Source organism: Lepidothrix coronata, unplaced genomic scaffold, assembly GCF_001604755.1.
Source record: "Lepidothrix coronata isolate B3197 unplaced genomic scaffold, Lepidothrix_coronata-1.0 Scaffold134, whole genome shotgun sequence".
In the NCBI taxonomy this organism is placed as follows: Eukaryota; Metazoa; Chordata; class Aves; order Passeriformes; family Pipridae; genus Lepidothrix; species Lepidothrix coronata.
In genome coordinates, this window is record NW_016690314.1 from 930,604 (window position 1) to 954,825 (window position 24,222).

The 24,222-nt window shown below is 48.1% G+C and overlaps 1 protein-coding gene across 5 annotated transcripts in view; it reads right to left on the reverse strand.

Annotated features, from left to right (window-relative positions):
* GRM7 (glutamate metabotropic receptor 7) overlaps positions 1-24,222 on the reverse strand; it is a 226,820-nt gene that overhangs the window by 34,912 nt on the left and 167,686 nt on the right. For all 5 annotated transcript variants that reach the window (XM_017827089.1, XM_017827084.1, XM_017827088.1 and 2 more), the window contains one exon: positions 8,815-9,750. In XM_017827089.1, the coding sequence (XP_017682578.1) occupies positions 8,815-9,750 (936 nt within the window). The remainder of the gene's footprint in view (positions 1-8,814; positions 9,751-24,222) is intronic.

Consider the following 24,222-nt stretch of genomic DNA (forward strand, 5'->3'; position numbering starts at 1 on the left):
CAAATAATTTTACAATTAATTCCTTGTTAACTAACTTTGAAGAGCTGTTTTATAATTATACATTTACCTCTAGTCCAGCACTACTCAGAGTGTTATTCCCAAAGCAGGGTTTGGTAAGACTGAGATTTTCCCTTTGCTGCCACAGAAATGCATCAAACTGGAACCCCCCCAGCCCCGCCCAGCAGCGGGGAATGGTCGATGCAACAGCTCTGCTGGGGAAATTGTGTTGTCAGCTCAAGTGAGTTTGACATTCAGAGCTATCACAACGCAAGCAAAGAGAAAAGTTTCATCAACACAGTAATTACTCCTCTGGACTCAGCGGAGCCGCAATTATTTCCCGGTGAGGGGCTGTCAGTTTGTGCTGCAGATAAAAACTGTTGATAGGGCTGCCAGGGGCCTGTGCAGAGATGGCTTTTCAGATGTAAAACCCTCCTGGCAATTCTACATTTTCTGAAAAAAATAAGGATCCAAAAAAGTACATGTCAACACTACGCATTAAACACCTACACGTTTTTTCCTTTTAAAATTGTGTTGCTTTTTAGCCAAAGGCAGTGAAGTTCGCACTAGAAATTCCAGGGGAAAAAAACCCCCTTTCTTCCCCTCTTTTCCTCTTTTGAAAACAGTTCAGTGCCTGTGTGTGCACTGGACAGGGGCAGTGGTGCCCTGCACAGGGGTGGTGAACCCGAGAGCCACAGCTGGGCTCACACAGGCCATGTGCAAAGGCACCAAAGATGTTCCTAAAGCTGCTGTTCTGGTCAGTGGGAGATTGTGCAGAGCTGGGACTTGTGATTAACTGGGCAGAGTGGGAATGCAGGAGGCTGAGGAGGAGCTGGCTCTGACTCCTCGTGGAGGGAGGGCCAGGTTGGATCTCAGGGAAAGGTTCTTCCCCCAGAGGCTGGTTGGCACTGACCAGGCTCCCCAGGGCAGTGGGCACGGCCCCAAGGCTGCCAGAGCTCCAGGAGGGTTCGGATGATCCTCTCAGGGGCAGGGAGGGATTGTTAGGGTGTCTGTGCAGGGACGGGTTGGATTGGATGGTCCTTGTGGGTCCCTCCCAGCTCAGGAGATTCCATGATTCTATACTTTTCCTCTCTACAATTCCACCTCCTTTCTGGGTTCCATTCATTTCTCCATCTTCCAAATAGGTTTTTTTTTTCCTGCCTCCTCGGCACAGATGGGAATGGAAAAGGCTGGAATCATCACAGCAAAGAGATCCCTCAGTGTTGACATCAGACATCAAAGCTGCTGCTCTCAGGCTTCAAAGGGTCCCTTGGGGACGTTAACAAAGTCCTTTCTGCTTAAACGAATCCATCTCCACTGTGAGACAGCACATACAAATTCAAATGTGGTATTATTGCTCCATTATGCAGATACCTGCTCCAATAATTGAAAATTCCACAAAAAGAATTGATTGTTAATTATCTTTTAGCTCTCCCCTCTACCTTCCTGTGAGGAATTACTGTATGAGCAGGAACAGGAGGACTGTGCTGCCTCTGCTCCTGTCAGCTGTGGCAGCCCCTGGCTGGGATGTACCCCCTCTTCAGGTAATTATGTGGAACACGATTGTGGCCTTGGGCTCTGCCTGCTCAGTGTTTGCAATTAGATTGGACTACAAAAGTACATATTAACATTAAAGGAGCATTACAGTGCAGCAAACGTGATAAACCAGAGCCCTGGTACTGCATCTTCTGCTTCTGCTCTTTGAAGAATCATAATCACCATTAATTTATGGGCTGCTGAGGAGGATCTAATTACTCCAGTCAGCCCTTATTTCACTCAGAGTGTGCATGGCTGCTGTTACCTGCCTTTCAATACCTGCCTTGACAGCACAGACCTGCAATGCCAGTGCTCCTGCAGCCTTTTCCCTGCCTGGCTGAACATGGCTGACCTGAATGTGGTCAGATGGGAGATCCCCCAGACGGGATCAAGCACAGGCAGAAATCCCTCTTCCAGAGGAACCCTGCCTTGGCAATCCAATGTGGGGAATACATTTACTGCCAACACATCTTCATTTTCCAAGATGCTGCCTTGAAGAAGGAGAAGCCTCCCAGCAAAGCACAGGGAGAGGAAAACAAGTGTGTGGCAAAAGATGGACAACTCCAGAACTCAGAATTCTTGCAGCACTCACCACTTCATTGAGCAGATGTAATTACTGACATTCCACTTTTGGGTTAAATCAGCAGTGCTGACACGTTAAAAGCCTTTTAATTTGTCTGGTTTTGACTAGAAACAGCACCCTTTCCATTTGAACACCAAATGAATGCAGGAGGTAATAAAGTAAATCTTACTGGGAACTTTCCTGAGAAGCTGTTTAAGATTTTCTATTAGTCCTACAGAAATTAAATTTGAAACTCTACAGACACTCAAAGGTTTTCACGAGGGTTTTTATACACTTTTCAGTAGTGCTGATAAAAACCCAGGCACCAGATCATTTTTGTAATGAAGGTTATCACCCTCCCAAAAATTCCACTGATTATTTCACTTCTAGATTTCAAAGAACACCTAATTTCCCCTCAATTAAAATGCAGCCCTCCAGTGCTGCACAAAAGTGGATTTTATTGAATACTCTGTGCTTGGAGGATCTCCAGACCTCACAGTTTCAGTCTGGAGGGCCTGAACTGAAATCAGGTGAAGCTGCTCTCCAGTTCAGGCTTTTCTCAGGAAAACTCCAATGCCAGATCCTTAAATTCCATGGGGTTCTCAGGGATACAACTGAGGCTGGATAAAATGAAGAACTTCAGCATCTGAACATGCAGATCCCTAAGACAATGAATGAAGTGATGGGCAAAGTGAAAGTGCATCAATGAGAGCAATTAATAGCTGTGGTTAATGAGTTTTATGCAGGTCCCATTACTGGACTCCTTCTTTAAACAGAAGCTGCAATCCACAAGTGTCCTTGTGTGAGCCCCAAATTATGGGACATAGAGAGTCACATTCCCTGTGAGCCTCAAAGCCTGACTTTCTCCACCATCCAGGAGTATAAAACTCCAACAAATATTGCATTAAATTTTTCATAACTCCCAAATCCACACAGGTAGTTGCTATAGCAACTGTCAGCTCAAGACTTCCCAGGGGAGAAAATAAAAGTGTGTCCTACCTGGCTAATTGCTATTTGTGTTACAGAGAATTGAAGGGTAACTTAGTTTCACCAAAAAATAGAACATAGACTGAAGTGCTCCCATGCTAATGTGACATTATTTAATCTGAATAAGAATCCACTTTGCATGTGCCTTCAAATTATAGTATTTATGGAACATTCAACGCAATAAGTAAAAATGTTGCTGCCAAATATGCCCGACTTCCCCTGCTTGTTGATTTGAATAAAAGGGGCATTAAAAATAGAGAAACAAGAAGAAAGGTGGAAGAGCTGATGGGATTAGGGACTTCAAATTTCACAGTGCTTGTATTACGACAAAAAAAACCCAAGCCAACAAAAGCTTACAACCAAGGGGTCCTGCAGTCTGGATCCAAAAATAAGCTGATGGAAGCTGATGACTGTGGGATCAACCATTCCCCATTTCTCATCATTTCAGGAAGAATAAAGCTCCCAAGCAGGGTGACCACACTGGCTGAACAACCACCATCACTCACTCAGAGTCACAATTAGAACCTTTTTAACTTGCAGAAAGTCCTGAAAATCATTCAAGAAAAACTCCCATCTGGAGGATATATTCAGGAGCACACTGACAGTTATTGCTGTCTTGTAAACACATCCAGAAATGTATTATTTTAATCTTAGCACAATTACTAAATGAGAGCAATCACAGCTACGAGGCAACAGAACCTCCTGAAACACAAAAATAACGATGACATATCTCTCTATATTAGTCCAATGACATAATTGGAGAAAATCAGATCCTGGGGGGATATTCAATCCACTCAAGTACATCTGTTCGTGGTTAGAGAGCACAGTTGTGGACTTCAGACCCACAGAGACAATGATTCCTTTCCTTCTGGCCCTCCCAGCCCTGGCAGGTGCCCCAGCTGCTGGTGCAGGGTGTGAGGAGCACAGGGAGCCATCCTCCTGGGCAGCAGTGCCAGCCAGGGGCTGGGCAGGAGAGGGGCCTGAGAGGGGCCTGCCCTGCCCACCACAGAGAGCACGTTGATGGGCAGCTTTGCCACCAAAGGATCTCATTTTTCAGTGTCCATCCTCAGCATTCAGGAAGTTTCATGGAAGGAGCAGAGTGTTTGTATCCATGTATGGTGATGCTAAAGAGCCAGAGGGGCAGAAAATAGCTCGTGATCTCACAGTCCTTCACAATTCCAGCTGAACAGTGGGAGAAGAGAGGGAGAAGACAGTGGCAAGAGAAAACTCACCATATCCAAGGCTCCTGAACACAACCCCTGGGAATTCCTGGAACACATGGAATTCCTCCTGCCCTACTGATCTCCGTGCCCCACACCAGTACACCCAAATCCAACATTCCCAGCCTCCTAGCACATCCTTCCTGTGCAAGTGCTGTTCAAATAATTACTGCCAAAACCTTACTTAAAATTCAGGATGTGCTTTTTACCTCAGGTACCTTTCTGGGAGGTTCTCCTGCAAATGAAAAGGAAGAGAGGGATGAAGCATCTCTTGAAGGGCAACTGCTTCACTGGCTGAGGATCTGGGAGGTGAACTTCTATCCACCTGCCTCAGCCACCTTCTAACATTCACTTAATCACAAATACAACTTAATATTCACTTAATCACAACTTATATGACAAAGGTTAAAAAAAAAGGTAATAATTAGTGCTGAAAAGTATTGGTTTTTCTAACAATAAATTGACTTCTAGGGGCAGAAAAAGCAAACCAGTGTTTTTAAGAGCTCTACATTTCACATTGATTTTGCTACAGATGGTTTTTCCCCTTCACTTTGCTTGTACCATTGAAGTGTTGACTCTGGAAATCTGCACCTGTGTAAGGCTTTAAAAAAAAATTACACTGCAAGAGAGACTAATAATAAAAAATCAAACTATTAGTGCCACTGTGAGGTGGCATTCCCAGGGTGTGTGAGAGCATGTCCCAGCCCCTGCCACGCTGCTGCTCCTGAAGGTGTCTGGGAAAGAAAGGCAACAAAAAGAAGTAACCCCAAGAAATTAAAACACGTGCCTTTGTGAAACCAGGTTGATCTCAAACGCATCTCCAGAGTGTGTCCTGCCAGGAACAGCCTGCCCAGGGAAGGAGTACACGAGTTGTCACCACAGCAGTGCCAGCCCGGGGTCCTGGGGGTGCCTGTGCCACACACAGGGACAGGACACGGGGACCTGGCCCCAGGCAGTGCCAGCAATCCCCCAGCAGTGCCCTGCCCTGCAAACCAGCTCCACCCCAGGCAGGGCACAGGGACCAGGAGGCTGCAGGATGAGTGAATCCCTGGGCAGGACACATCCCCACACCCCCCATCCTGCCACTGCCCTGCTGGAATTCCTCCCCTGCTCTGGGTTATTGATCCCCTGAGCTCCTGCCCTGGCACAGCAACCCCTTATTGATCTCCTGAGCTCCTGCCCTGGCACAGCAACCCCTGCTCAGCTCAGGAGCCGCCTGGTATCGACTCTGCCTCCAGCCCTGACTCCTGTAATTGCTTCAACAGCTCTGCGAGCTCACTTGGCCTCTGATAAGATCCCCACACATCCAGGGAGAATTTAAAAGAGTTTTGTTGTCAAAAACAATTACACCAGGAGTGCAAAAGCTGCGTTTTATCTCTGCAGTGCCTCTCAAACATCTGAATGATCCAAGGCAGGGGCTGGGCGGGAGGAGGAGCTGGGACACCCTGTCCTGTCCTCAGCCCAAACCCTCCCTGAGATGGTTCTGAGCATTGGGAGCTCAAAGTTGGACAGGATGTGACCCCTCTGCTTCATAGGGACTCCTCTGTGCAGTTCATGGAATGGTTTGGGTTGGAAGGGACCTAAAAATCATCCAGTGCCACCCCCTGCCATGGGCAGGGACACCTTCCACCAGCCCAGGTTGCTCCAAGCCCCGTCCAACCTGGCCCTGGACACTTCCAGGGCTGGGGCAACCCCAGCTTCTCTGGGCACCCTGTGCCAGGACCCCCCCACCCTCCCAGGGAAGGATTCCTTCCCAATATCCCATCTAAATCTCCCCTCCTTCTGCTTAAAGCCTCTTAGTGCCTTTCTACAGAATCCACACTAAAGGAAGGATCTTTATGAGCAAAGCCATGGCACAGTTCCAGTCCCCAGTACTGTGTCCTGATCCTCAAAGGTCATATATCCCATATTTTGGGATATATACAATGTATAGGAAAACACAAACCCCCCCACCCCGACACACAAACCCCCCAGTCCTGGACAATCCCTGGCAGCAGAGCCAAGGAAACTCCAAAGGGTGGTGAAACATGGGAGGGACAACCACATTCCACAGCCCCAGGAATCCACTTGCTGCATTACCAAACTAAGCCTATAAACCACAACTGACCTATAAATCATAACCAGCCATGTGTTCTCTCAGTTTTTGGATACTGGACAAAGAAACTGGTTTAAAAGGTCTGTAATTACCTTTTCCCCATGCCATCTTCCATACACCTCATGTTTTATCTCCATCCTGTAGCACAGACTGGTATCTGGCCTTCCTCACACCTTCCTGCCTCCCTCCACCTGCTGCAAATGCTACTGCTCAATTTATTTGCCTTCTATGAATTACCTGCAGCACATTTCGAGTTCTTTTTTTGTTGTTGGAGGTGTTATTCTCTATCCTGAACAAGGCAGGTGTTTTCAATATGCTTTCTACCAAACAACATTATGCTTGTATTTATTGATAAAATAAAATAAATCCACACAACGAAAACCACAGTGTTATGTATAACACCATTCCTCAGTTTAAAAGATTGTGCTGCATGAGATTTTCAGCAGGTGCAATTTCCATTTCAGCCCAGGCCTCTGTGGCTAAGCTACAGCACAATATTTTCCAGGAAATATCTGACAGGAAATCACTAACAATCACCAAAAAGTACAACTCCCACTCAAAAAAGGGAGATGGAAAAGAAAGCAAAGCACAAAAGCTATTGCAGCTCCACCTCTTGCAGGGCAGGAGGGAAAGCCCCAGGAGCACAGGCATGGGGGTTTGGCACCGTGTGCTGGGCCAGGAGCTGAGGGTTCCAGTGCCATGGGAGCTGGACAGACCGACAGGGGACAGACACAGGGACTGCACCCAAGGACATCCCAGTGCCCCCTGCCCAGGGAGGATCACTCCTGTTTGCCAGACAAGACAGGGCAGCTCCCAGCCCAAGGAGCAGGGCACAGCCCTGGCAGCACAGGCAGCCAGGGGACACTGCTGTCCCTCGTCCCCAGTGTCCCCCCAGCTCTGGGCAGGGGCACCCCGGGCTGGGGCACAGCCTTTGCCCCGGACCCTCTTCTGTGCTCTAGAGCAAATCAGGTTCATCATCATCTCCTCTCTGTGCTATGGCAATTTGGGCACGAATCTGCTGCTTTCCCAGCCCAGGGTAATTCAGCTCTGCGAGCACAGGGAAACCTGAAGCTTTTGCTCCCAATGGCTTTGGATGCCGGCAGCAGCCCTGGGAATTCTTTGTGTTTTCTTACCAGCCCGTTACATCTTTGCAGACAACAGTTTAAAGCCCTTCATGTGGGTCACCTGCAGGCCCCACTGCCAGGCAGGGAGCCCAAAAGCTGCTCCACACTCCCTGTGTCAGACCCAGGTCACAAACAGACCCCACTGTGGTTAAAGCTGTTTCTGCTGCTTCTTATCTCTCCCTTGGCAGGGAGAGCAGAGTTATTTGAAGTGTTTGTAAGCCTTGGCAGACCTCCTTTCCAGCTGAAATTAATTCCCTTTGGGGATGCAATGGCTGCATGGAAAGCCCATTGCAGAGGTGAGACGACACACAGAAACCTCTCTATAACCTCTGTGTCCTCCTGGGTGAGCCTGGGTGATCCCCTCTTCCAGCAAACTTCCTCCTGAGTGATCTCCTTTTCCATTGAGGGACAAAACTGAGGCCAAAACAACTGCAAATCTGTACAGCCAATCTCCCAAACTGGAAAGAACAAAGCACTGGTGCAGCACCTTCCTATGGAAGAGACCTGGAGCCAAAGCACAGACCTGCCTGGGTGACAGCACTGTCTTCCTGCAGCCTCCCCTCAACAGCCTGGGAGTTTAACAACTGCAAATGTGGAAATCCTACCCCAGCTCAAAGTGAGGTGTGTTAGCCGGGACCTGACATTTGCTCACTCATTAAAGGGACACAATAATTCCCTCCACAGTGCTGAGCTCACCTGAATTTTGTGTTCAAGAACAAATGCTGAGTGAAGATAGAGGCAAGAAAAGAAACAAGAAGCCAAAGCTCTTTCCTGCACAGAGAAGTGTGGGTTCAGGGACTGGGGATCACAGACAGCATGCTATGACATCCATGCCCAGTCTGTGCTGTAAATGTGCCCTGGGGCTGCTGTTTGTGACACAGAGCACTCAGCAGGCTGTGCACTCCCTCAGTGCCCAACTCCAGAGGCACAGGAGTCTTCTGAGTATTTTTTGAGTTTTCTTGCTTACATCTGGTATTCAAAATGATTGAGTTAGGAGATGCCTCTTTCTGGATAATATGACAGCTAATTCCCACTTATCTTACTGAAAGGATACAATTGAAATGGATGCAACAATAAAACTAATGGCTAATGTGATTGTTATTGATCATTTGCCAGTTTATAAATGAATGACCCACGAGCTAAATGGGGAAGGAAAACAGTGCCATATATTGCCTGTGCCTCGGGAATGAGCTGGCTGGAGAGCTCATCTGGAAATCCATGTAAAGCTGAACATCAGCACGTCCTTAGAACCACAGTGAGTCCTGAATATCAGGTCTGTTCACTCTCACCTACCTTTTCAGCTGACTGGGCAGTGCCAAAAAATATTGGAATGAAGGCAAGCCATACTATACAGGTAGTGTACATAGTGAATCCAATGGGTTTGGCTTCATTAAAATTCTCTGGGACACCCCGAGTCTTGATGGCATACACAGTGCACGTCACCATTAGCAGAATGCTATAACCCAAGGAACAAATGATTTGTAGATCCGTAATGTCACATTTGAGAACTCCTCTGGCCTGATCGGGGTTCATAGTTTTCTGCTCATCATAATCTATGATGATGTTGGGCGGGTCAACCGCAAACCAAATAAAGACCCCCAGGAGCTGCACCGATATGAGGCTGGAGGTGATGGCCAGCTGGGACGTGGGGCTGATCAACCGGGGCGCCGTCACCGACTTCTTGCCCTGCTCGAAGATGCGGTAGATGCGGTTGGTCTTGGTCAGCAGGGCCGCGTAGCTGATGCACATGCCCAGCCCCAGGAAGATCCTGCGGAAGGAGCACACGGCCACGTCGGGCTTGGCGATCATCAGGAAGGTGATGATGTAGCACAGGAAGATGCCGGTCAGCAGGACGTAGCTGAGCTCGCGGCCCGAGGCGCGCACGATGGGCGTGTCGTTGTACCTGATGAACGTGGCCATGACGAAGATGGTGGCGATGATCCCCAGCATGGCCAGGAAGACGGGGATGACGGCCCAGGGCGAGTGCCACTCCAGCTTGATGATGGGGATGGAGCGGCAGCCCGTGCGGTTCTCGTTGGGCCGCTCGTTGTAGGAGCAGAGCAGGCAGGTCACCTCGTCCGCCTGGTACTGGTACCCGTCGCACAGCTCGCAGTGCCAGCAGCAGGGCATCCCCTTCACCATCTTCTTCCTCTCGCCGGGCTTGCAGGGCAGGCTGCACACCGAGGGCGGCACCTCCCGCACGCCCCCGCCCCACTGCATCTCCTCCACCTGCGGCACAGGGAACAGAAACACACCCTCAGTCAGGTGGCACTGCCACAAACCCCGGGGGGAACCACAGCGGGGAGGACTAAGGGGGAACCTCGATGGGAAAAACCCCACTGGATAAACTCTTTAGGCTGCGGACGCCTGGAAACGCTGCAGGAACTGCACACACGGGTGTCTTTGCAAGGGACTCTGATGCACAACAATGTTTGCTGCCTCCATTTTTCATTTTTGTTAGTGGTTAATTCTGGTGGAATGACACACAACATCAGATAAAACTGTGGAGTGAAAACCTCTTGTTTGTGACAACTAATAAGAACGCTGCAGTGCTCGAGGGAAGGCAGGACTCACATTCACAAATGCTTTCCACGAAACCTGGCACTTCTTACCGAGACCAAAACAGAGATCTCCTTCCTGGAACTGTGGCTGACCAGGTGAATATTTTAAATAAGGTGGAAATGTGTTTTATACAGGGCATGGGATCAGTGGGAACATGGCAAGGTCTGCAGTATGAACCAGGTAAGAAGTATGAAGGACAGAGAAAATGGTCACCAATGAAAACTGCAATAATTAAATAATATTTCATTTCAAAGTCACATTCAGCTTTTGAAATACCACACATGCTTCTGGGAATGCAAATGATAAATGATTACATTAAATGTAGGGAAAGTCTCACTTGTTCTGCAGTCTGGAGAATCCTGAACTCCAAAGTATGTGACAAAGGTTCCCAAGTACTGTGGAAAATTAGACTCACAAATCATTTCAAATTATGTCAGACTAAAGCCACTCACCAGGTTCCAGGAACAAGGGGGGCTCAGCATTGGAGCCCCCATGAAACAGTCCAGACTGGAACTACTGGGAAGGTCCTGGCATTGCCAGCACCAGCTACCAACTCAGGAAGACTGGGGTTTGCAAGGCTTAAATTGAAGGATTAAGTTGCACTTTCCTAATTTAATTCAAAACAGATCCTGTATCATCCTAATTTCATACATGTGAAAAACCCAAACCCTGCAGTCACACACTGCTCAAACACTGGAGAGCCAAGAGTCTCTCTGTGAAGGCTGGAAAATAATCCCTCCATAACGGATATTCCGGAGCTCTGCCACTGCCTGGGAAACTTCATTAACCTTCAATACCCTGGAAAAGAGAAAGATCCATGAACCCTCCTTTCATGCTGTGCTGAGCTGAAGGTGTGCAGCTCGCAGAAGGCAAAGGAATGCTGATGATAAAGGGAAATGACTCATTTAATTGCACTGGTAAATTGTACTTTGGTCTTTCTGGAAGTGGAAGGAGCCAGGAAATCCATTTCCATGCCTGACTCCATCACTGCTCCAACACAATGGTAACAGCCCCTACAGAGCTGGAGCTGAGTTCCTGGGCTGTGGGAATGCCCTGTAGGAGAGTTGGAGAACTGGTACGTGCCCACATCCCTGACTCCCTGCAGAGGCACAGGTGGTGCCAGTGCAGAGACCCAAAGAGATGGTGAGGAAAGAGAACCAGGGCTGGGATCTCTGACCCCTAAGGCAGGTGGGAAAAGTTCATGGCAATTCCTTAAGAAACCACCTGATTGACCCTCTGCTGCTCCCTCTTCTCAATCCCTGATCTGTGTTTTGCCCTTTTCCAAGGTGGACTGAGACAGGGGAACTACAGCTTACCTGGGTGTTTATACCTAGCGAGTGAGTCACTGACCCAGTCCAGAGCCTCCATTTTCTGTCATAACTATTACCCACAGAGGTTGTTTCATGCCCTTTCTGAAGCAGACATCGATACAAAATGAGAACATCATCCCAACTGCTCAGATTTTGACCCAGTCTGCAGCAAGGAAATGATTTTCACAATTTTCCACATGCTAATATCTTCAGAACCGCAGACTGATTAATGTGTTATCACATCCCTGCTTCCCCTTATGGCTACAAAAGGATGAATTTCCATATTCTCAGACATATTCCACGGCATTGCTGGGACCTGGGACAGCCTAAAGGTGCTTTATTCTGCACGGATACTGTGTGTAGAGAGAGAAATACAAGATGGGGTAAAAGTGTGGAAAGTCCTTTTTCTGGCCTCCTGGAGAGACACCACGAGACCTCCTCACTGGCCTCAGAATGATTTGCAGAGTTCTGCTCTTTCTGGTGAGAAAAGTAATGATACAAAGTGCCTGTGAGGGAATGTGCTGGGCACCAGCACCTGCACAGGAGGTAAGAACCTCAGTCAAACCAGAGGCACTTTCCCCACTCACAAAAGCATAATTTTGAAAGAAAATTTGTCCTTAAGTGCCACATCTACACATCTTTTTAATACCTCCAAGGATGATCTGAAAATGCTAATCACAGTCTACAAAGCAGGAAGCAAACAATTTCATAAAGCATGAGAAAGTACTTTTGCAATTAATAAAAAAATTGGGTTTTTTCTGTAGAACCTTCCATTTCAGTCTTATGTCAAGCTGGCACATAGAGGACAAGGGAATTTATTTTTTCCCAAGCCAACAGCACTTCCAGAGGCAGCCAGACACCTTGTACTCACAGCGAGCCCACAGTTCCACATCTTGAGCTTAGCACTGGACCCAGTCAGTGCTGGGGGACACAAGGAGCTCCTCTCCATGGCAATTCTGCTGAATTTGGGAAGGATGCAAAACCTAAACTGCACCAGATGCTGTAGAGATGTGTCTAATGTCTTGGAAAATCACATATTTGCCCATCACCTGCTTATTGACATGTCAAGTGGCACATCTTCAACAGCATCATGAGCAGGCCATGACAGTTCATGCACTGCTGGATTGATCTGATAAATGGGAAAAAAACCCTCTAAACCACAATAGATTCATTGTAGGACATTCAGTAGAGCTGATGAAAACAGAACTTGGAAGCTGGCCGTGCTCCAGGGGCCCAGCAGTGGGGCACCGTGGTCGGCCCTGCCAGCACAGTGTGCAGGAGAAAACCCCAAACCAGAACCAGGAAAGCAGCAAACAAACAAACAAGTGAAAAACCCCAAAGAAAAGCAAAAACTCCCTCCCCCACCACGGGGCAATGCAGCAGCACCTGGGCCAGGGGTTAACTCTCCTTCTTCCCCAAGCTCTCCCAACTCCTAGGAATGGCCCAGTTCCTAAACGCCTCGAGCCAGAGGGATGGGATCCATTTGCGATATAAATTCTCATTATGTTCACTACGGAACAAACATTAACCAGAAATGCTTAGTCTGTCTCATAAGGCCTAATGTAATTGTTCATTTTAATGAATAAAGTAACTCAATAGAAGTGCATAATTCAAACGTCGCTGCTGTTCTTCCCAGCGCCACAAACATTCCCCTAATAAGCCATTTGTTCTGAACTTAATTGTTTCATGCAATGTTTGATTAAAACAAAAAACAGTACAAAAATAATTACATTAGTGATAATTAACCTACTTGGGGAAGAAAATAGCCACGTTCCCTGATATGACTTTCATACCGACGGTGCCATTAATCTCACGGACACATCAGGACACAAGGCAAAGGATTGGGCTTGGATTTATTGCCACCCTCCAGACTCCAGCTCCTAACTCAGCAGTTCAAACATTTGTGTGCATTCCCCTTTGCAGGCAGCAATATTTGCATGACTTAGCTCTTAGGCTCAGCTATTAATGTCTTGTAATTAGTTTTTAAATCCAGGGGTTTACCATGATAATGGTTTTAAGCTAAGAATATGTCAATAACACATCGTCAGCAGAGCCTTCTGCAAAATATCAACTACAATCCCTTCAGGAGATAATGGGGATGATAAACCAGAGAGGATGCAAAGCTGCTCCAGTGGCTGCCCCAGGCTCAGGGAATGAGGTGTTTGCCCTCATCCTGTGACTCACTTCATTTCCCTGTCTGCAGGACTGACAGGAGAGCCCTGAGACAGCACAGAGCCTGCAGGGTGGTGGAGGCAAAAAGTCCCCACTTTTGGCTAAACCTGATCCACAGCTGCTGCCAGAGCACCTCTGCTGGGACAGGGATGCTGTGGCATATCCTGGGCACCCAATTCCTCACAGAGCATCCCAGTCCATCCCTCTGCTCTGCAGCTCACCCTGCCTCACCACAACTATTTTTCCTCCCTATTCCAGTGCTGTTCCATGGGAACTCTACACTGGTGAGATGGAGCATCAGTCCAGCACTTCCTCCCAACCCCACAGAGGAGGCCCCTCCAATGTATCTTCCTTATAAATTGAAGTTAAACATCCTGTCTAGTTTCTGTCCTCATGGCACAGCAGCCACAGAGTCTTGTCCCTAAACACCCACCAAACAAGCAAATTGCAACTTTCTAGTTGAAAATAACGGAAACTCGTCACTTCTCAAAGGCTTCCAGCAAAAAACCTGCAATTTTTCACTGTCAGAAAAATCAGAAACATTGTCAAAAAATGGTGACAACGTTCCCATAATGCCAGACCCTCATCTTCCCACCTGCTGACTCAGATCCTGGTTAATGAGGGAATGCCCCCGGGTTCAGTCTCACCAGGGACTGCACAGCCCCTGACTCTCCTCAGCTCTGGGACAGCTCCTGGGAAGCCCCGGCGTGGGCAGGGATCCCATAGTGACGAGTGCTGGGGGAGCTTGGGCAGAAAATAACTCTCCTGAAGGCTTCTGGAAGATGTGGGACCTGCTCCCACATTTACTGCCATGTGAGGAGCGTGGGGAGAGCCTGAGGATCCCTCAGCTGCTCCTGCTGCTCCAGCCCCTCCCCAGCTCCGGTCCCTGCTCTGGACACGCTCCCCTCGATGCCTTTCCTAAACTGAGGGACACAGCACTCAAGGTGTCCCTCACCAGTTTGTGTCACATCCTATTTAACACATTAGTTAATTATGGTTGCAAACTTCAACTAATCCCATCGCTTTTGTTCCCAGACTACAACCCCCCTTTGGTGACCTCACAATAAGCAGTTCTTAACCTTCATTTATTTTTGTCATTCCTTTCTACTCTTACTTTGCCTTTCATTTAATATTTGTCATCATTTTTTACCAACCTCACCTGCTTTACACCAGCAGCAAGTTCCACTGAGCACTTATAATACCCTCTTAAATGAGATCCAAGGGCTATTTGTTCTACATTAAAGCAAGGACATTTCTAGCACAACACTGATATAGAGAAAGATGCTTAATCCACAATTTTTTGCAAAAATGCTTATTATCTTACATTTCTGTTGACACACAATAAAACTGAAAATTAATTATTTTAATGCTTTTGTATCTGCCTACAGCTTCGTGTTGTCTCCTCACTAATGGAAGGGGATGGACCATGCATCTTCAGTATTCATCCTGCAACCCCTGCATAATATTTTCTAATTAAAAAAAGAGCATGTGCTTCCAAATACCACACAATTCTTGTCTCTTTGAATTGATAGGTTAGAGCAAAACTATCTTTGCAAAGCAGAGCTTACCCAAGGCCATTTTGTATCCTGTGGTGGCTTAGAATGAGAGAAAATCTGAATCATCACAGAATCCCAGAATGGTTTGGGTTGGAAGGGACCTTAAAGCCCATCCAGCGCCACCCCCTGCCATGGGCAGGGACACCTTCCACCAGCCCAGGGTGCTCCAAGCCCCGTCCAGCCTGGCCTTGGACACTCCCAGGGATGGGGCAGCCACAGCTTCTTTGGGAAGCAAAGGGATTTTTTGAGCAGGATGATGAGAAACCCCCAGTCCCAAGTCTCAAAGCCCATAAACCACAGCTCAGCTCAAGGGCAAAGTGATGGCTCAGCCCTTCAGCAGCCAAAATCAACTGTTCAAATGCTTGTTTCTAACAGGTTCATAACCCTCCACAGCTGGCAAGTTTAAGTCCTAAATCACAGGCCTGGATGACAATGGCACATCTAGAAATAAATCCAGGAATTCTGATCTTTCACCTGAAAACTCCTTTCGTGAGTCATTTTTCGTGGCACAGCCATGAGACAACCTTACCAAATGTTTGAGAAAAGGATTGGCCCTTTATCTTTGTTTATCTCTCTTATGAGCCAGCAACTTCTTATTTTTCCTGTTATTTATGACTGTGAAAAAGTTCTGCCAAATCCGACACGCAGCTTCCAAAGCGGGAAGGGCACCGAGGAGAGAGGAGCCAAACAGAGTGTGGGGTTTGGACAGCGTTTATCTCCGAGTGCCTGCCAACTACAAGCGCTTTCATTTATTTATCCTGCTAATTCCCAGGCTCAGTCGAAGACCAGTATTTTCTAGTCATGTTATTTGGTCCCAATTTTCCCTTTTTCCAGCACGAGCATCAGTGGGTCAGTAATTTCCTTGTCATGACTCATGGGCCAGGAGGGGAGAAGAAAGAAACACAGAATTCCAAGGTTAGCTCAGTACCCAGCTCCTTTTGGCCCTAATTAGATTGCTGCAGTGATATTAATAATATTATCAGTATTAAATTATCCTGCTCGGGTTATGCTCAGTCAGCTGGGCCCTGAAAGAACTGTAGATATACACAGAAAATTAGGGGACTTTAATTGCCCCACACTTGGGGCCAGGATTCCATCAATGCCACAGCCACGTCCTGCTGGGCTGGAGGGGGGCTGGTCCTGGCCAGGGCTGGTGCTCCCAGAGCTGCTGAGGCCCCTGATCCATGGGCACAGCAGCCCATGGATCTGCAGACAGACAGAGGCACAGCAGACAGACAGAGGGAATGGAGAAACCCAGCACTGAGGGCTGGAGCTGAGGATCATTCCATGAATTCAGTATCTGAATTAACACCAACCCTCCAACCACATCCTGCCTAAAACAATAATGTTATTGGTCTGCTTGAGACTCCACTGAAATTCTGTCAAAAAGAATAAAAATCAGAGCTTTTTTTTATTTTTTTTTTTTAAATTACCCTTGCAAAACTAACCTGCTTCATCACACTTTTGCACTAATAACACAATATTTTGCCTTCCCCTCCCGTCAAGTGGAAGAAGGACTGGAGCTGGTATCTTATTCCCTCCAGGTGAGTACCTGAAATATTTCACTGCAAGACACTCCCAGGTGAGCAACTGCCTTCCAGTGCAGGGAATTTTCTCCCCATGAACAGGGTGAGACATTCAGAAAAATCCTGGAGAGCACCCTTGGTTTGCTGCCCGTGCCAGGGCACAGCTGGCAGTGGGGATGGGGTGGGATGGGGAGGGAGGACCAGCAGTGGAGCTCCCGTGCCCTGGGTGAACTCAGCCTTAGGGACCAGGGGTCGAGGAGAAAAGCCAGAACCACCTTCTCCAGCTGTATTTTTGGGAGAAAAAGGGCGAGATCTGGTCTTGCAAAGGGAGGTTTAAGCCTGCACGACCCTTCACCAGCCAGTTAAAGGACAGGCACTGCTAAAATGGGATAAAATATCGAGTTCCACTTCCCACTGGGAACCAGCTGCTCAGATGCTGCTGTTAATGGTCAAACCCAGCTCCCCCCACCATTAAAGGTGCAGTTAACAAGTAAACAAGGTTGTTTCATGGGAATCATTTATGCAGCACTTTCACATAAAATGTGCATTTTGAGTTTAGTGAAAAAGAAACAAAGTAAAGCAGGAGAACAAAGCAAATAAAGCCTTTCCCTCAAGTTTTTTTGGAGCAGACTAAAGACACTGTACAGCTGTTTATTTGGGGCCATTATTGCCCATCATGTGAATGATTGGCTGGAGACACATTAAATTCCATGTTATACTCTGATATTATAGTCCTGCCACAAGCCACGGTGATTTTCTTCAGAAATCAGTATTCAGGGACATTTAAATAGTGATTATTTTTGACCCACTCAGTACACGATCTCTGTCAGAACCTTTCTGCTTTGCTTAAAGGTTGGAAACTCCAAGGGCTGTTCACATGGGCCTCACGTGTGCAGAGCTTTCAATCACCCTTTGTGGGGTTTCTTTCTCCTCTGTAAAGCAAACAGGAACAATCTGATAAAATTATCATCATTTCCACTCTGCTACCCTTGGCACTGGCATCTGTATGGGACCAAAATTTCATTTTGCAAAACACAGCTGGATTTTGTTTAGGGTCTACAGAAACAGCTTTAAGCCAAGAGTTCCCATAGCTGCTCATACAATACAATAAAGGAGTCCACATGCAGGTTTGATACATAAAAATGGAGACAAATCAAAGCTTTGGCTGCTGTTAATATTCACAAGACTCTTGGTAGGACTAGAAGGTGCCAGCCCACACCTGCCAAGGATCTGCCACTAAAATCTGAGGCAGGTGAAGTCCCAAAGCTTGTAATCCTGCTCAGTGCTCCCACTGCCAGGTTTGGCACGAGGAAATCATTCCTCACTCCTCTGAATGGAAGTCACTCTGTTTTTCATTCGTCCTCTGCATACAAAATAAAACTGATTTGCTCTTTGTGCCAGGATGCAATGTGGATTTGCATAGAATCAAAGAATCTCAGAATGGTTTGGGTTGGAAGGGACCTCAAAGCCCACCCAGTGCCACCCCCTGCCATGGGCAGGGACACCTTCCACCAGCCCAGGTTGCTCCAAGCCCCGTCCAACCTGGCCTTGGACACTTCCAGGGATGGGGCAGCCACAGCTTCTCTGGGCAACCTGTGCCAGGGCCTCACCACCCTCACAGGGAAGAATAACATCTAAACTAAAGGAAGGTCTTGCTGGAGGAGCTGAGGAACCAGCCCTGCATGGTGCAAACCCACGTCCTGGGGGAGCTGTCCCGCAGCCCCCAGCACCTCTCTGCTGCATCCCAACATCTGGGAGGAGAATGCCAGGCTCTCACCTCTCACAGAGACAGGGATAGTCCACAAACACCTTCTCCCACACCACACAAACTGCAGGAGGAGATAAAAAAAGGATGAGAAAGGAGATGTCAAAGAAAGGAACAGCACAAGCATCTCAGGGCTGTCCTTGTGGCCTCGCTAGACATGAACCTCCAGGCTGCTGAGCACTGCTCCAAGAGAAAGGGCTACACTTGCAAAGGAAAAGGCAAAAATGTGTCTGATCTAGAGGCATAAATCCTGATACTTCCTGGATTCTTCCACCCAGAGCCTTGGCTTGCCCTTCTCCACCCTGATAACCACAGGTCCCCATGCACCTTCAGCCTGCCAGTCACAAACAGAGAGAGTATTTCCCATCAAACTTCCTTTGCCAGGGCAAAGATGAGACACAAACACTGAAGCTGATTTTTATGCCATCTCCATGCCCTGGGGACGATCTCCAGCAGGAAGCAGCCCCTCATTTGGGACGGGGGTGCCTGGTCAGGGCTGACCCAGGCTGGGGCTTTAGCACAGCAGTTATGGGGGCCCTGCTGGGCTGAGACAAGGGCCAAGAAGGATGGAAACATTTGGCAAAAACACAGCTAAAGAGCACAGCGGATTTAACTGGAAGCCTGAGTTTCCCACTGGACTACCTGGCAGGCATTTGTGGCGTGCCCAGTGCTCAGGTATTTGGGATGTGCCCAGTGCTCCCTTGCTGCTGGAGCTGCTGTGCCCTGCTCTCCACTCTGGCAGCAGAGGAGGAGCTGCTGCTGGGAGCAGAACAGCTCTGGTGCACAGATGAAGTGTTTTTTCTCTCCATAGCTGGGTGAACTTCTCCAAATACAACAAAGCACATCTGTCATTGAAGAGCCTCTTCCCGTTTTTGGGTATTAAATAAAGAATATTGCACTCTCAATAACACACAAACTGACATTGTTACTCCTGCCAAAAGCAACCAAACCTGTTCATTAGCCATAAAACATCCCAGCAAAGCATTTGCTCTTGAATATATTTGCTGACAAAACTACATTAGCCACACAAAAAGGATTTACAAAGGGAGGTACAGGAGCAAACCAGCACCTATTTTGAAGACTGGGTGATTTGTTTTTTACCTTCTATTTCTCGTGTTACTCAGAGTGTGTCTGCCTGCAGCTCACGGGCACGGGAGAGAACAGCACAAGATGAAGCAAATTCTCAGGTCACCGAGTCTTCTACTACATCCTTTTTTGCCATTCCAGCTTTTATGAGCTCCTTATGCTCCTGGTTCTTCCCATCTTTGCACACACCTGTAACATATCTCAGATACTCTCCCAGCCTGGTTTCTCTTAGCATTTATCTCCCTACAAACACTTTACCTTGTGACATTCTCAGACCTGGAGGAGAGTTATACCCATGTTCTGTGTTGCCCAAAGCTGGTGGAGTTGAATTCCCCTCGCCTGCCTGGGGTGGTGCAGCCCAGGGTGTGTGTTACTGCCTGGCAAAAGGGGTCAATGGCAGAGAGGAAATGACATTTCACGTCCTCAGTTCCAAGTCTGAGCCCATTTTCAGAGCAATGTGTAAGGTTTAACTATTGCCCTCCTGTTTTTATAGAGTGAAATTCTATATAGAAAGCTTGAACTTGTGGAATAATCTTTCTTTTTAAAAAAAACTATACAGTTTTCATGATTTTCAAGTGTGGAAAGGGGTGCCCATGGCTCTGGCTCTTCTCTTTGTGGATTATTTCCTAATTCTGCACATGGAGGGGACTGAGGGTCCTTGTTCTCCTGGATGGTTTCGTTCTGCCATTCACACCCAGCTTTGTCAAAGCCTCCCAACACTTCAGTTCTCAAAGCTGCTTTCCCCCTTCCAAGAGCACCACCCCGGCAGGGTTTCTGATTCACTCCAGACCAAGCCTTGCTGCAGAAGGATTGTCCAGGACTCCCATGTGGGCACCAGCTGCCACAGTGCCCATTCCAGCTCCTGCAGTGCCCGTTCCAGCTCCTCACCAGATCCATCCCCGCAGCCCTGGGCTGTGTCTCTGTGGGTGTTGCTCCATCAGCATGGCCTTACCTGCCCAGTGTTGGGTACATGTGCACTGGGGGACACTTGGAGACACCCTCTGAGGTTCTCTGCATCCCAACACACACTACTCAGGACTTCTTCCAAAGAAAGACCAGGTACAAACAGGGTCACCTGCATTTAGGGATCAGAGAATCACAAAGTGGCTTGGGTTGGAAGGAACCTTAAAAAAAAATCATCTTGTTCCAACTCCCTGCCATGGGCAGGGACACCTTCTACTAGCCCAGGTTGCTCCAAGCCCCATCCAACCTGGCCTTGGACACTCCCAGGGATGGGGCAGCCACAGCTTCTCTGCCCAACCTGTGCCAGGGCCTCACCACCCTCACATGGGAGAATTCCTTCCTAATCTAACCCTGCTCTCTGTCAGTTTGAAGCCTTTCCCCCTTGTCCTGTCCCTCCAGGCCCTTGTAAATAGTCTCTCTCCCTCTTTCTTGCAGGCTCCCTTCAGGTTCTGGGAGGATGAAGTGCCATAAGTGCTTCAGCTCCCTGCTGTGGTACAGGAGCAGCGCTGCTGGATTCACATGGTTTCTGTCAGGTATGCTGAGGTTGTGCCCTTATCTGAGCACAAATTACTTCCAGCAGCCGTCTCTGAACCAAATGCATCAAACCCATCTGTGATCCCACAGCCCCCTGGTTTCATTCCAAGAGCCCTCCCCGAGTCCGGCTACAGTCACAGCTTGTGAGCAGGACCTGCCTGATTCCAGCCTGCTCCTGTTCCATACATTTTGGAGGCCTGATGGAGGACTAAGGAATTAGCATATGGTCATTCAGCAGGCCAGTGGTTTGAAAAATTCCCTTCCAGTTGGCTGAAAGTTAATTCTGCAAGTTAAGATAATTAAAGGTGTTTTGCTGGTCACAGCTGACATGAGCAATGAAAGATTGCAGGATTTAATGAGAGAACAAAACAAACAACATCTATTATTACAGCACATCAGAGCTGCTGACACAGTGGGCAGGGGGACGCCCAGACAGGACATGTAACTGGGATGGGTTTTAGGAACCCACTGATGCAATTACTCACCTTTAAACTCCTACCTGGACCACAGACAGTTTGGCTGAGGGTGTAACAGAGGCTGAGCTCAGAAAGGCCCAGCTATGGCCAAAAGCTCTGCAAACAGGCTGGAGATCTTTCTGGAAGGACTTTGCATTCAGCAGTGGAAATGCTGTGAAAAATTCCCACAAAACCAGACACCCCCAGCCCCGGGAGTGTGACTGTCAGACGTGTCACCCAGTGACAGATGTGACACTGAAAGGCAGGTGCCTGGACAGGAGCAGGGGAGCAGAGGATGCAGAGTGTCCCAACAGTGCCAAACAAACAAACAAACAAAAATCCATCTGCTTTGAACACACTCTGCTCCAAAGAAAAACACAAAACCAAAACCTAACAACAAAACAAAAAAATGAACACAAATCAATCTGAACACGTTATTTTAGAAAAAATACCATCTGTTGGCAGAATATTCCTGGGCATCCAACAGTGCTGAGGAGTCGCTTGGATCTAATTCCAACCTGAATATTTTACCAAAAAAAGGCAGGTACAGCCGGGTCTCTTGCCAGCAGGTTAGACAGTTAATTCTCTCATCACCAGCTCACTATTCATAACATTTATTTCCAGATTCCCTAACAGAGATGTTTGTGGCAGTAAATTGATTAGTCTGAGCCCAAACAGACTCAGTAGGTGTTGAAGTGAGCAGGATCTGCATAAATTGCACACAGGATTACTGAGTTACTTAATAGAATTCTATTTGTGGGGAAAACAGAATGGCAGTGTGGCAGTTGCCTGGTCCCTGTGTCAGTGGCTCTGCCTGTCTCCCAGGCCAGCCAGGGCTCCCCATCCTCGGGAGGTGAATGCTGACCCCCAGCTCTCTCCCAGCCCGACACCATGAGCTGCAGGAATGTTACTCCTTAAAGCAAGATTCGTTTTCCCCCCCATTTTTCACGCTCCTCTAAAATGCTGGCAAACAGCAGCCCCGAGCTCCGTCCCCCCGGAGCAGGGAGTTATTAACGAGCAGCAGCCGCGTCCTCGGCGCCAGCCAGGATTTATAAGGGCAGTTGGATCCGTGTAACCGACGTGTTTATGGAACCATATTGATAATTATCAATACCATCCATCTTCCCAGCACTTGTTTGGCAGGATTGCAGCCATAGATCACGCACTGCTGGAGGCCATCAATAAGGGGCTGAGGGATTGCAGGCAGCCGGCCCAGCACGGCGTGCAGGGCTCCTGCAACCAGCAGTCATGTGTCAAACCCTGCACTGCTCCACACCACCAGGCTGTTCCCAATCCCGGGGCACAGCCACAAAACAACACAGGCTTTCTTGTTTGTCTCTGCACCCCACATGTTTAGGCATCTTTAATATGTGTTTTTTCTGTTTGCAAACAGATTAATGAGAGAAATGGTTTAATTTTGTCTGCAGCTCACAGTTAGCCCTGCCCGATGCTTTGCAAGTGAAGTGCATCTCAAGTAAGAGCTGCTTGAAATCTCTGCAGTGTAATAATGGACAGGACATGGTGTTTTCCATCCCCAGTCAAGGATTCACCTTCCTCAGCCATCCTGAAAATGTGCTGCAGAGCCCCAGTGCCCAGTGCCACTGTTCTGAGCCATAACACCGAGCTGGAAGAGTGCACTTGACAAGTTGGAGATGCCAATGCAATTAAGACAACATGATGCACCCTATGCAGACACTAATGGCCTTATTACAGCATTCATTAGACAATCAGACCAAAAAACAGCCCCATGTTGGCTTGTTCTGGGAAGATCTCCCTCTCTAAGGGCAAGTGAACAGGTCTCATGGAACCATTTCACTCCTCCCAGATGAGGGTGAGGGGTGGGAGGGGGCACCACCTCTGCCCCCATGGACAGGCAGCCCCAGAGGGATGTGAGGGGATGATCTGAGGTGACCCCACATCCCAGCTGGGGACACTTGACAGAGGCAGGAGCACTTCCCCAGGGAGAGCTTCCTCCTGTGTCCAGTCAGCACCTCCAGTCCATCCTGTAGGATCTCACCATCCTCCAGCTCGTTGTTACTTGACCACAGGCAGCAGCTCATGTCCACATGCAGGAGCCTGGACAGATCTCTCCAGCCTTGGCACAACCACTTGGAAAAAGAAGGTTCAGCAATTTCACAGGGATTGTTTCTTCACTTGTTGATTTGACTGTTCTGGGATACTTGCAGGGGGAATGGGATGGGAAAACATAATAAACCTGGGACCTGCTGAGTTAACTCTGTCTAGAGAAAGAAGCAATATCACCAAATTTCCCACAAGAACCTGCAGTTCCTCTAGGAGTGATCCATTTCTTTCTCCTTCAGACACAGCAGTCCCTCCAGCAGAGGTGTGTTTCTGTTTGTGTCAGGCACCTCAAAGCAGGAGGAGTTGCATTTTTAGGAGCCAGCCAAGAGGAGTTGCATTTTTAGGAGCAGGGAGCTGCTCAGCCGGCCCCTTGCACTCCTGCAGTGCCTTTTATCCATCAACCTCAAAGGCTTCCAGAGACTCACAAAGAGGGCAGGGAGAGCCAAGAGGCAGCTGGAGCTGGGGCTGTGGGGCACATTGGGAAAGCAGAGCAGGGAGAGTAAGTACTGCTCTCAAATTCCAAGAGAAACATCAGCCATGAAAGCAGGACCCTGCGTGTCCCGGCCACGCTGCCTTCAGCCACCCTCGCCATTCCCACTGCACCAACCACAGAGGCCTCAGAGACCCGGTTATTGCCAAAGGAAAACCAACCAAACAACAAACCAAATTACCCAATTGAAAATCAAACCA